At 37.6% G+C, this 13,616-nt stretch overlaps 1 protein-coding gene across 1 annotated transcript in view; it reads right to left on the reverse strand.

Annotated features, from left to right (window-relative positions):
* Nucleotides 1-13,616, reverse strand: part of LOC140144041 (uncharacterized) — a 44,931-nt gene that overhangs the window by 15,531 nt on the left and 15,784 nt on the right. Inside the window, exon 3 of the mRNA XM_072165865.1 lies at nucleotides 6,710-6,881. Within this exon, the coding sequence (XP_072021966.1) occupies nucleotides 6,710-6,881 (172 nt within the window). The remainder of the gene's footprint in view (nucleotides 1-6,709; nucleotides 6,882-13,616) is intronic.

Below are 13,616 nucleotides of genomic sequence, written 5' to 3' on the forward strand. Positions count from 1 at the left end.
TTCTCAAAAGCCTTCGATGTCATCGACCACAGCATTGCTGTTTCAAATCTCCTGAGCATGGGTGTGTCACCATCTATTGTGCAGTGGGTGGCCGACTTCATTTCTGGTAGGCAACAAAGAGTTAAGTATAAAAATAGTCTGTCTGAATGGGAAACGTTATTGGGAGGGGTTCCACAAGGTGCAATCTTGGCCCCAATAATATTTTTAAGAGCCAGTCTCCCTTATTATGTACATGAATAAGGGGGGTTGTGATACAAAAAAAATAGAATTGTCTCTAAAAAATAATTTTGGTACATATTAGCACCAACAACTCACATGTAAAATATGGCGTGCACAGCGCCCTCGTTCAGCTTTAAAAAATTCTTGAAATTTCAGCCTCTCTGAGCCTTACTTGCAAATGGTAAACTTTGGAGGTGCATAACATCGTGCGCCATCATCATCCCAACCTGCATTTTGCATTTTTTTAAAGTACCAAATGGTTACATTACAAAAACCAAGAAAAAAAATTGGGATCTTGATGGCGCACAAAATCAGCAAATCAATGATTTGATGAAAAGCGCCCTCGTGCAAACTTCAAAGCATCATAACGGGCTGCGCCATCAAGATCCCAAGTCCGAACAAGTTTGAAATTAAAGACCTCCATGGCAAGTTTCATTTTTCAGCAAAAAATTTTTGGGATTTCGTTGGCGCAGTTAACAGAGGTCAAAGGTCAAAATTTCCTATTTTCGCACATTGTTGAACTACTGTATAAGTGCGCGCCGACGGCACCGGGCTCTGCGAATAGGGGTTGATGAAAGAAGAGGTAATTCTCTGCAAGAACTGAAAAAAATTAGCTTGGGATCTCTTGATCTTCATATTTTTCTGATTTTTTGAAAATGGACTTAGCCTCATTTTGGAGGTCAATTTGACCTCTTTTTCCCACTCGCTGCACAATGTGGGCTTTTTACTGCATCACAAAAGATCGCCAACAAGATCCCAATTTTATTAGTCATCGTCTAGCTTCTTTGGCGACCAGTAGATAAAACACAAGCAACAGCTAATTGGGATCATGTGGGCGCACTAATATAAAAGAGGTCAAAGGTCAAGCTTTGTGCCAAAGTGATGCATATTTGCCTATGTGCAGCACGAAAGTGGAACTTTGACCCGCATAATAAAAATGTGCGCCAACAAGATCCCATCTTACTTTTTGGATGATTGGATAAAGGGGCTTATGTATAACTGATAACAAGTAAAAAAAGTGGGATCATGTGGGCGCACTAATTCAATAGAGGTCAAAGTTCATACTTTGTGCCGAATTGGCATTATTTTGCCTATGTGCAGCACAAAAGTGGAACTTTGACCTAATAATAAAATGTGCGCCAACAAGATCCCATCTTACTTTTTCGATGATTGGATAAAGGGGCTTATGTATAACTAATAACAAGTAAAAAAAAGTGGGATCATGTGGGCGCACTAATTCAATAGAGGTCAAAGTTCATACTTTGTGCCAATTTTTTTTCAATGGGGATCACCAGACATGTCTCATAGAAACTTGTGTGAGTGCATTTCAGATGATGCCGATTCCATCATGGTAGTTGGTGAGAGTAAAAAAAATTTTTGTCAAAATATTTAGGCTAAAAATTGGTTAATTTTGTATGAAGTATGAACTTTGACCTCTATTGAATTAGTGCGCCCACATGATCCCACTTTTTTTTTTACTTGTTATCAGCTATACATAAGCCCTTTTATCCAATCATCCAAAAAAGTAAGATGGGATCTTGTTGGATGACATTTTTATTATGGTCAAAGTTCTACTTTTGTGCTGCACATAGGCAAAGTAATGCCAATTCAGCACAAAGTATGAACTTGGACCTCTATTGAATTAGTGCTACCACATGATCCCACTTTTTTTTACTTGTTATCAGTTATACATAAGCCCCTTTATCCAATCATCCAAAAAGTAAGATGGGATCTTGTTGGCGCACAATTTTATTGTGGGTCAAAGTTCCACTTTCGTGCTGCACATAGGCAAATATGCATCACTTTGGCACAAAGCGTGACCTTCGACCTCTTTTATATTAGTGCGCCACATGATCCCAATTAGCTGTTGCTTGTTCTTTGTCTACTGGTCGCCAAAGAAGCTAGACGATGAAAAATAAAATTGGGATCTTGTTGGCGCATCTTTTTGTGATGCAGTAAAAAGCCCACATTGTGCAGCGAGTGGGAAAAAGAGGTCAAATTGACCTCCAAAATGAGGCTAAGTCCATTTTCAAAAAATCAGAAAAATATGAAGATCAAGAGATCCCAAGCTAATTTTTTCAGTTCTTGCAGAGAATTACCTCTTCTTTGATGAAATCCTATTCGAGAGTCAGGTGACGCTATGCCAATAAATACAGGCGCAAAAATGTGCGAAAATAGGAAATTTTGACCTTTGACCTCTGTTAACTCTGTGCGCCAACGAAATCCCAAAAAATTTTTGCTGAAAAATGAAACTTGCCATGGAGGTCTTTAATTTCAAACTTGTTCGGACTTGGGATCTTGATGGCGCCGCCCGTTATGATGCTTTGAAGTTTGCACGAGGCGCTTTCATCAAATCATTGATTTGTTGATTTTGTGCGCCATCAAGATCCCAATTTTTTTTTCTTGATTTTTGTAATGTAACCATTTGGTACTTTAAAAAAATGCAAAATGCAGGTTGGGATGATGATGGCGCACGATGTTATGCACCTCCAAAGTTTACCATTTGAAAGTAAGGCTCAGAGAGGCTGAAATTTCAAGAATTTTTTCAAGTTGAACGAGGGCGCTGTGCACGCCATATTTTACATGTGAGTTGTTGGTGCTAATATGTACCAAAATTATTTTTTAGAGACAATTCTATTTTTTTTTTGTATCGCAAACCGCATATAATGGGAGATTGGTTTTAAGTATTATCAACAGTGCCCAAGAGAATGACAAGAAATCGGACATCCACGTATGGAAATATGTCGACTACCTGACCGTAGGTGCAAGGAGGGCCATGGCAAACCTAGTAAGATCCAGAAAAGCCTGGACTCGTTGCGCCAATGGACTGTTGATAATCAGATGATGCTCAATCCTACAAAATGTCAGGTCATGCAAGTCCATTTTGGTAGAAAACCTGCTCCCAACGTGGAAGTCCGTATTTCTAGTCAGAATCTTGTGGTTGTTGATAAGGTCAAACTACTTGGAGTTATCATTGATAAGGATTTGAAGTGGGAGGGTCAGGTAAATACAATGTACACTAAGGCCAACAGAAAGCTGTTCATGCTCAGAAAACTGAAAGGAGCCGGGCTTGACAAAGAAGATCTCCTTACCGTTTACAAAGGTTATGTCCGCCCATGTCTAGAGTATGCTGCACCACTCTGGAGTGCTGGCCTCACTCAGCAGCAGGTGAACCACCTTGAGAAGATTCAGAAGCGTGTATGCCGTTGCATCCTTTCATCAGATTATACAACCTACTCTGATGCATTGGAAGTCCTCAACCTTCAATCTCTTGTGGACCGCAGAATTCATATCTGCAAGGAATTTGCTATCAAAGCTAGCAGCTCTGAAAGATTCTCAAGGTGGTTCCCCTGCTCTAAGTTCAGATCAAGTATGCAACTCCGAAACAAGCAAAATTCAAACCATACCGATTCAAAACTGACCGATTCAAGAACAGCCCACTGCCCTATCTTACCAGTCTTTTAAATGAACTACCCTCCTATACTTCCTAAATTACTAATTTTTGTTGTGCTAGCTGCATTATTTTCATCCGTGTCCTTTAACTTTTATTAAAGTGCAGTTTAATAGCTTGTATATTCTCAGTAAAAACCTTTCACCAAAACAGTGTGCAATATTCATGTATCATTATAAAATTCAATCAATATGAAAGTTTTTTTGTGTGCAATAATTGAGCTCCCTACCAGTGCACTACTCTTACCTCTTTGACTTTTTATGAATTTGATTTAAATTGTGTTTTTATAATTCCTTTTTTTTTTATATATGTTTTTTTGATGTAGTAATATATTACTTTGAAATTGTACATAGATATATATTTTTATGTTGTATTAATTAATGTGTAAATTTTGATGTTTATAAATTGTAAATTGTGTCGCAATTCAGTGTTTTAATACTGCTATGACATTTAATAAAATATACCTGAATATACCTGAAATATTAGTATGAACGTTTGGACAGTATTTATTGTGGGACATTAGAGCACATCAGACATCGAATTGCATTCTGAATACGAAGAATGTCCTTCTGATATATCAAATAATTTTGATTTTTGAAATTAATGTAATACACATTTTATGGCAAATCATTAAAAATTCATATTTTTGATATTTAACAGTACTCGAAGTAAACTTTATAAATCTGATGATTTATACTTAACGTGTATGTAGGTGGAATGAAAAGATGACGATCAATTGAAAATTTTGACCTTTCGTATTGAAGATATGGATTTTTTTTCCCAAAACACCAACAAAAATTAGGTCTTTTTGAGAAAAAATCCATATCTTCAATATGAAAGGTCAAAATTTTCAATTGATCGTCAGCTTTTCCTCCCAGCTACATACACTTTAAGAATATATCATTAGATTTATAAAATTTACTTCAAGGACTGTTATATATCAAAAATTTGAAAAATATCAAATTTTGATAATTTGTCATAAAACTTGTATTATATCGTGATTTTCAAAAAATGAAAATTATTTGATATCAGAAAGACATGCTTCGTATTCAGAATGCAATTCGATATGTCTGAGGTGCTCTCATGTTCCATAAAAAATACTGTCGAAACGCTCATTCCAGATCCCTTAAACAATGGCAATACCTTTAATTTATGTTAAACTAAAATTACCAAAAGGCAATTTTATTTTTGATTGGCGTAACCTGACCGACCCTAAAAGTAGGCCCGACCCTGACTTTTTTGCTTATTTAAAAAAGAAATTTAAATTAAATTAAAAAAAAAGAAAAAAAGTAAAAAAAAATCCCTAACTACCTACCCTAATTTTTATGTTACGCCAATCGAATTTTTTTTTAGGCCTAATCAATAAATGGAGAAATTTGTTCTGTGTATTTTGATACCTCCATTGGCATGATGCAACTCCATTTTCTCAAATTTTATACCAATTTGAATGAAAAAAGAGAGCATTTCAAAAGTGACAAAATTTAAAGACTTCTTTCTCGAAACGAGCTTTATTTTGTTTATGAGCACGGCCAGTGTTGATCTGTCACGCTGTAATGAGGCAGTTAAAATAGCCCATCAGAATCTTCAATGAGGAAATACCGCAATTTGTCACTTTGAAATGCTGTCTTTTTCCATTCAAATTGGTATTTTAGTAATCGCATTGTGCCGAATGAAGTATCAAAATATGCAGAATCTATCTATCTTTTGATTATTTTATTTGGTAATTTACGTTGAGTGTCTGTAAGATAATGCTTTTATTCAAAGTGTATGGATACTTTCCGCGTTCGGTACATAAGATCTAACTAGGCCCCGGCAAAAAACGCAATTTTTAAAGGCAAAAAACGAGATATAAAAAAATAAAAAGCGAGATTTACCCCAAATTTGCTTTAAAAACCGAGATTTTCCCGGAAAATCGCCGCCAAAAATAGAAAAATACCTGAATATTAAAAACAAAATACTGCCCTCTGGAAGTCCAAGCCGTCCAATGTATGTAAACATGTGCCGATTCACCGATCGAAGGATGAAAAACGTAAACAGAAGTTCAAGTATTTCCACCTCAATATGTTGTTTACATAATAAATCCTTTCTCAGTTTAATAAATTTAACTATAAACTACTACAATTTAGTATTCAATTACCTTGACATGACATTTTAGAGACCAATTAAGAACTGAAACTACACACCGGTGAGTGCATTTTAAGCTTACTTGATGACATGAATTGTCAACACGGCATGGAACTCAATGATTTTCGGAAGTTTTTACAGCCTTAAACACCTTGTTTTATTGTTTGTAATTTAGCGAGATAATTACTCAATAGCGAGAATTGCGGCGAGAAAACCGAGATTGCGTTTTTTGCCGGGGCTTAGATCTAACCCAATGCTAATTAAGTACAGCTATCAAATTTCATTGAATCAAGTAAGCTACCCTTTCTCCCGTCCTTTCTGCATTATAGACGGTCAATACAAACACTTCCAACTGCAATAGGAGGTCCCTGGGTCAACCATGTCTAAATTCCACTGGTTTGCCTTCATGGGTTTAAACATCGATTACTATAGGGTAGCGAAAGCGGCCCTCGAATTAACCCACGGCACACATGGCATTTTGCCGTGGGTGCCCAACACCACTGCCGTAATGCCCTCAATATATGTCCTTTACCCAAGGCAGTCACTTGCCGTGCCCTCTAATGAAGTTGCCGTCGGTGCCCCAGCCCTGCCCCTTCATTATAAAATAATCTATCTATGTTTGTGTGTGTTTTCTTCACTTTTGAGAAATTACCTTGGTGCCCTTCTCAAATTTTCAAAAGTTGCCCACTTGAAATATTACAAATTGCTGTGCTGCCTTGCCTTTTCAGTTAAAATCCAAGGCAATTATCAACATGCCCTAAAAAAAGTTGCCGTGCCCCTTCAGATCCTTAATTCGAGGGCTGAGCGAAAGCGAGGTCAAAATGGTATTATAATGATTTTATAATCATGTCATACCCTTCTTGACCTCGCTTTCATTATCTTAATATTTTATATCACCTCTATTCGTGAACCTACCAGAATTTGGAAGCCCTCCATTGAGCATGGGCTTTGCACTGGGTTCGCCGCCATGTTGCTCATGACTGTATGTCGATGAGACGGGGTACACTGGACTGCCGTTGATGTGCGGCTGCAGGTATTTGCTGATGGTACTTCTGGCGACCGCCTGTTGCAAGTTACGGTGCCGGTCCTGTAAAGAAAAAAAATCAACACCGTATTAATTTTAGTAGGCCTATTAGAGAAATATAACAGCAGAAATGGGCTACACGATTCATGGATGGACTTTAACTGAACTAGGGAAAAATGATTATTCCAGGCACATCAAATAAAAGCTTGTTCCTTGGGTACCATAAGATTTTTAACCCTATCTCATAGTAACAGAATATAAATCTTCTTGATATTTCAGCATCCAAATAGGGAACAAATGCATTCCAAACACATTCAGAATTTCACCCTACAATATGTTAAATTATAGAAGTTGTCAATATGAAGTCATTTTTGGCTATCTTGAGGGGGAAATCAATACAATTTACCTTTCAAGCAAAAACAATTATGACAATAAAGGGAAAATTTGTGCAACCATATCAAAGCTCTTTCAAAGCAGGGGTTCAAATTCACAATCAATCAACCTGTTTAAGTTCTCGCGAAGGGCTTTTGCAAGAACCAAAATATTGAGAAAAACAGACAAAATCTTAAGGCTGTCACCACTTTTCCCTCATGTACCTGGCCATAATTATTTTTGCAGTTTTTCTGACAAGACAATGCATGTCGCTTTCACTACCCTTTCATGACAATGCTCTACCTTTAAAAAACTAGTTCTAAGCCCATGGGTTTCCATTCGTGATATGTATACCTTTTTTCCCAACATTTCAGAATTATATTTAAATCATATTTCTGTTGCAAGTAAAAGAGGTAAAATGTAACACAACATACGATCTGAGACCTGGAAGCTTAGGAGGACCAATTTTGGTTCTCGTAGTTGTAATCCAGTGAGAACCTTAAGGAGAACCGGTTCTCAGGTTCTTGTCTAATTCAAATCCCTGAAAAGGCTGACATGTGACGGCCTCTTTAGCTTCTAGAATGCTCAGTTTTTCTGTGTGCACAGTGAGCTGTGAAGCAGTCTAGTCATACTATGCATGGCTGGCTGGTTAGGCCATCTTAATTAAATCCTGTGTCTCAAAGCTTGTGAGAACAAGTATTTTGTGCAAAAAAGTATCAATATTGCAAATGTTGGAATAGTAGACAAATAAAAGTCACTGCAGCTGCTACAAACTATTATTTTTCTCTTTTATTATTTTTGTGTCTAAAATTTGCGATAAAATCAGAAACTTATGATCAAATACAAATTTTGAGTTGGCCTCATACAGGGCTTAAAATAAAGATTTCAGATCCAGGGGCAATTTTGGGTGCTTTTGTGAAAATATTGCCCCTGGACTATACAAATATACACAGTTCTGTTTCAGAACCAGGGGCATTTTGCCTTTTAGCAGGGGGTAAATCTGTCCCTTGCTCCTGCTTATTTCAAGCCCTGGCCTCATCTTCTACGCTCAACAAGAACCACCCCAACTTGTTACAGACAACACACAACCAAGAAAAGCTAGACATATTATGTATAGACAACACACAAACAAGAACACCCGACTTGTCTCAGACAACACACAAACAAGAACAGAGACAGTAGGCCATTCTAAATTGCAAAATCATTATAAATTGTCTGAATTTGTCTGTAAATAAAATGACTCTAAATTATGTCAACAATTACTTCAGCCTTTGCCGACTCTAAGGCCCACATGTATACAGTAGCTGAAATAATGATTACATAATCTAGACCAAAAGGTACAGTAAATATTTGTGTTTATTTTCCTCAGGTAAACACAATTAGCATCTATTTCAATGACTTTATGCATTGTATCTTGATTCGTGATGCAGAGCAAGAAAGCCCAGTAAAGGCAACCCTGACAGTCATCATCAGTCCTTTCATCCTTTCCACCTTCCATCACAATCCATACCCGAAACAAAAGGCCACATAATACTGCCATTCCTCCCAATGAAATTCCACAGCTCAGGCCCAGACATGTTGCAACTATTTATCTGAATAGATTTGCATCAATAATCTAACTACTTCTGTCAATACCAATCCATATGATAAGCAGTTTAAATGGACACTGAACAAAAGCGGGCTTTGATCTCTCTCATAACACTAACTGACCAGTGGGGCCATAATTGACCGAGTGATATCTGGTCAGGAATGTCAGGACTGTTTACTTCCATAAATAGCTTGTTTACACCTGAAATTAATGTAGGCAATGCAATCACTTACATAAATATGGCATGCTTTTATTTTATAGCACCGGTACCTCCCGGATTTCCAAGTACTTACCGCTACAAATATAGGCCTTCATGCTTACACAAGCGCTGTGCTTTGAGGGCTTCAAAGCACTTTATACTATTCTGTGCTACATTTTTGTAGGCATACATTTTGTACTTGTGGCCTACATTAGAGAGATAGGACAGCCTGACTCTAGCGATACATGGTCAATGCAGCTGCTGAATCATTGATGATAAATTAGTAGGCCTACAGTGTACTGTACATTGATTTTCAAATAACCATGGGTATTGGGTAGAATAAAATAAATTCCTATCTTCACCTTTGGACTACATGTTGCCACAAATAACAACTTACTTTTGCATCAGTGACCAACCTGTTCCTAAAAATATGCAACCCCATCATTGATTAGTTTTAAAGAGCAAGCATGCATAAACTTAAACCGCTTATAATTATTGTGACCACCAATTTAGTGCACACAGCTGAGCATGAAGAATGTTACGGTATCCCAGATAGCAGCGATTCATTGCCCTGTATCGATATACACTATACCTACAGTGTTCAGTTCCGAATTCCAGATGGTGACTGCACATTCAACATGCGGAAGATATTCACCTGTACGATTTCCACCTAGCCCTTGAAGTTCCATATTAGACCTAATTAGCACTCTCCCTTTAATAAGAGCCCCCCCCCTACCCCTGAGTGTAAGTTTGGCATTCTCGGGTACCAGTACCCTACCGTGGTTTCACAACCCGAATGGTTAAAGAGTCAGCATTGGGTTACGAGGATTTTTTGCCAAGTTAAATATTTCATTTTTGGTTTCGAGTGTCCATCTAGAGCCTTTTTTTTATTACACTGTACTCAATTTCGGTACCCGATCACCCGCCTCAAAAATGTGTCGGACACCGGTACAAAATAACCCGAGAATGCCAGGCTTACTTGAGTGACATCTATCTAGGCACCTCTTTTCAATGTACCTGTACTTAATTCCACCCAGGGTTCGCAGGTGGAAAAAAACATGGTAGTTGTTTTTTTCTGCTTGGCAAAAGAACTTTTTGCCAGTTTAGCTATCCCACACTTGAAATTTTTGGTGTACAAATTGGCACAATATTTACTGTCCTTTTTGTTTACATGCTTTCAGTACCTTGAACTTACATGTCAAATAACAAGGTTTGTGTAGCCTTTCAGCTCAACTTCAAGGTCCTACAGGTAAACATGTACATGCACAATGTATGCAAAACCATGAACATGATGAACAATCATAATAAGCCAGGGCCAGGCGGGTAAAGGTATTTTGCGAGTTGCGAGTTGCGAGTTCGAGTTGCGAGTTGCGAGATGCGAGTTGAAAATCTGCGAGTTGCGAGTTGAAATTTGCGAGTTGCCAAGGGCAGTTGCGAGTTGATTTGCGAGTTGGTATTTGCGAGTTGCCAGTTGGGAGTTGATTTGCGAGTTGCGAGTTGCCATTTGCGAGTTGAAATTTGCGAGTTCCAAGTTGAAATTTGCAAGTTGCGAGTTGAAATTTGCGAGTTGTGAGTTTACATTTGCGAGTTCTTCCAAGTTGCTAATTTGTCAAATTTTTACAGAAATAGTTTTACCCCTATTGGAACTAGACCTTCATTGCCTGTGCTCTAGTTGCATGCACAACGTTGGACATACGTTGAGAGTTAAAAATACGACCATCATCTATGATTCCCTGTTCAAAGCATACCTCAAGCTCAACCACATTATAGTGTTTGATTATTTTCAATTATATAATGAGATGTAGTGGGGTATCAAAATTTCCAGGCAAAGGGATAGAAAAGTTCAAGCATGTGCTAAGTACTGTAAACATTGCTTAAATTGAACTGACTAATGTGATGTCAATTCCAAACAGTTTTTCTTCTCAAAATTAGACAAAATATAAATGTTCACCAGTTTTGTTACAAAAGAGAGCAGTCCTGAGAGAGTAGTGAGCTTTTTAAACAGAAGAGAAACACACATTGTAGCTGTATACACTAAAAAAAGTAAAAATTAAAAAAAAAAAAAAAATTAAAATAAATAAATGTTGGTGATTTAATGTGTGCTTCAGCTAGGCATGACCTGATGATCAGCACACTTCAACAATTCCGCTAACATAGAATATATCAGAATATTTACGCTTCACCAAGTGCGCAACTGATGCGCAGGTACTGCCAGTGACTTATATTGTGATTACCCCCAGCAGCTCCCCATTTTACACCTGGGTGGAGTAAAGCAATTGGGAATTAAGCTATCTTGTTAAACGAGTCTGGCTTGAACCTGCAATCTTTCGATTATGATGCTCTCACCCGAACCATGGGGTCACTGTGCTTCCCATACACTATACATAAATAGGATTGGTTCAAATTCATCTCTATTTGGAGTCTTTGATATAATGTTCATAACTTTAATTTTGAACATGGGCTCAAACTTGGCTCAGACTTTGGAGTCCGGACTCTGATACAAAAGGACTCAGACTTGGCTCGGACTCAAATTCGAATCGACTCGGCTCGACTCAGACGAGGTAGACTCGGGCACAAGTCTAGGTAATTTATAACCTGTTTGTGCAGATGTGAGAGAATCAATGATGCATGACACCACTAGAGTTCTTTCCTGTTATAGGCCTATATGTAGCACAGGCTCTGTGATGTACTCTGATAGCTATGATGATCCAAGATATATTCTACCAATAGCAGCCCTCGCTAAGCTCGGTGCTCGCTTCACTCACAACCAAGATGAACGCAACCCATCTTGATAGTATACTACTAAAACAACAGAGCCCGAAAGTAGTGCTACACAATGTGTACTTGTAAAACATCACCCCAAAGTCACCTGCAACTTTAACTTCAAAGATATCGGCCTATCATACATGTATCATAAGGAGAAATATTTTCAAAGCAACTGTCAATACACTCATGTGCATGTAGTCTTTAATTAAATGCCCATATAAGTAATCTAATTAAGGTGATGTGATTTCATTTCAGAATGTGAAGAATATTATGTTGACATGTGTTGAATTTGTGAACAACACTGCAAATCATCTCGAAACTCTTCTTAGCAACTCGCAAAATTTCAACTCACAACTCGCAAATTTCAACTCGAACTCGCAAATTTCAACTCGCAAATGTCAACTCGCAACTCGCAAAACCAACTCGCAACTTCCTTTGACAACTCGCAAAATTCCAACTTGCAACTCGCAAATTTCAACTTGCATCACGCAACTCACAAATCCAACTCGCACCCCGCATCTCGCAACTCGCACTCGCAACTCACAACTCGCAACTCGCAACTCGCACATTATCCAAACCCGGGCCAGGCTGGGCCAAACAAGTCAGCATGCTTCACATACCAGAACATTATTTCATAGTCATTTTCCTGTTGACTAGATGCTTTCTACTGGAAAATTATCATGCTGCCTTTCTGCAGGTATTGGTAGGCCTATTCTATGTAATTTCAGGAAATTTCAGGAAATACTTGCAAGTTTGCAGTAAAACTTAAAATTGCTAAATCCATATTAGAAAGAAACATCTTGATGCTAAATATGCAGCTTCCCTATGTGCTATTTCACATCAAAATCAAGTTTGTTTGCAATTGTGCTAACTGTGTTCATGGCCAACATCATGTGTGTACTGGTTAACTGGTACACATATTTATGTTTCAACAGAAACACAAAATAATTCATCCATGTATTTCTACAGAGTTGGATTCATAAATTATGAAAAATTTAAAATCACAATCCATTTTAAGAATATGTGAAGTACTTTAATTTATTATTTGTTTGGTAATTTTTCCCCAATATTTTTGTTGGGTCTGAATCAGTGGTCAAATGCAGGTCAGCCCAGTGATGGCCCCATCAGCAGTGAGTTTGTGATCAACACCATAGGAAAGTGCCCAAAGAATGCAAGCAAGGTGTGATAATCCCTAAAATCCATTTTACAGACACTTCAGGACAATACTTTTTTGTAAGGATTTTCTCCAACTCAATTCTTCCATGGATTTGTAACAGTCAATAGACTTTGTCTCAAGTGGAACTAGCATAAATTCCTTTGAATTTTAGAACCATGAAATATAGAATCCCGCTGAAGATTGACAGGCCCTCCATCTGAAAAATGTAAATAAAAGTTTTCACATCCTACCTTGAATTTATGACAAATATACCTTGGTGACTTGATCTTTAAATTCTTTTTTAAAATGTCAAATTATTATACCTTTGTGAAGGTTGTCATTCATCTAGGTATAATATAATATTAAATTGGAATTATGAAACTGATCAACTAGACTCATGTTTTTGAGAGGCAACACTATCTCGCCAGTGGTCAGTGACCATTTGCCGATAGATCATCAGACAACCTGAAGATGCACCTAGGATAAGGTGCGATACTGTAGCCTCTCAAAAATGTGAGTCCAGTTGATCAGTTTCATAATTCCAAAATAATGTCAAATTATTATAAAATTCATCATTATTTCACCTACCATGCTTTATTTTAATACATGTAGTACTTGGAAAGCCAAAGGCATGCTTGTATCACAAATACCTCACCATACTCACAGTGTATGTGAAAGACTAGCTGCCAACAAGCTTGGAATCTAGGCCAAGAATCC

Source organism: Amphiura filiformis, unplaced genomic scaffold, assembly GCF_039555335.1.
Source record: "Amphiura filiformis unplaced genomic scaffold, Afil_fr2py scaffold_37, whole genome shotgun sequence".
Taxonomy (NCBI): domain Eukaryota; kingdom Metazoa; phylum Echinodermata; class Ophiuroidea; order Amphilepidida; family Amphiuridae; genus Amphiura; species Amphiura filiformis.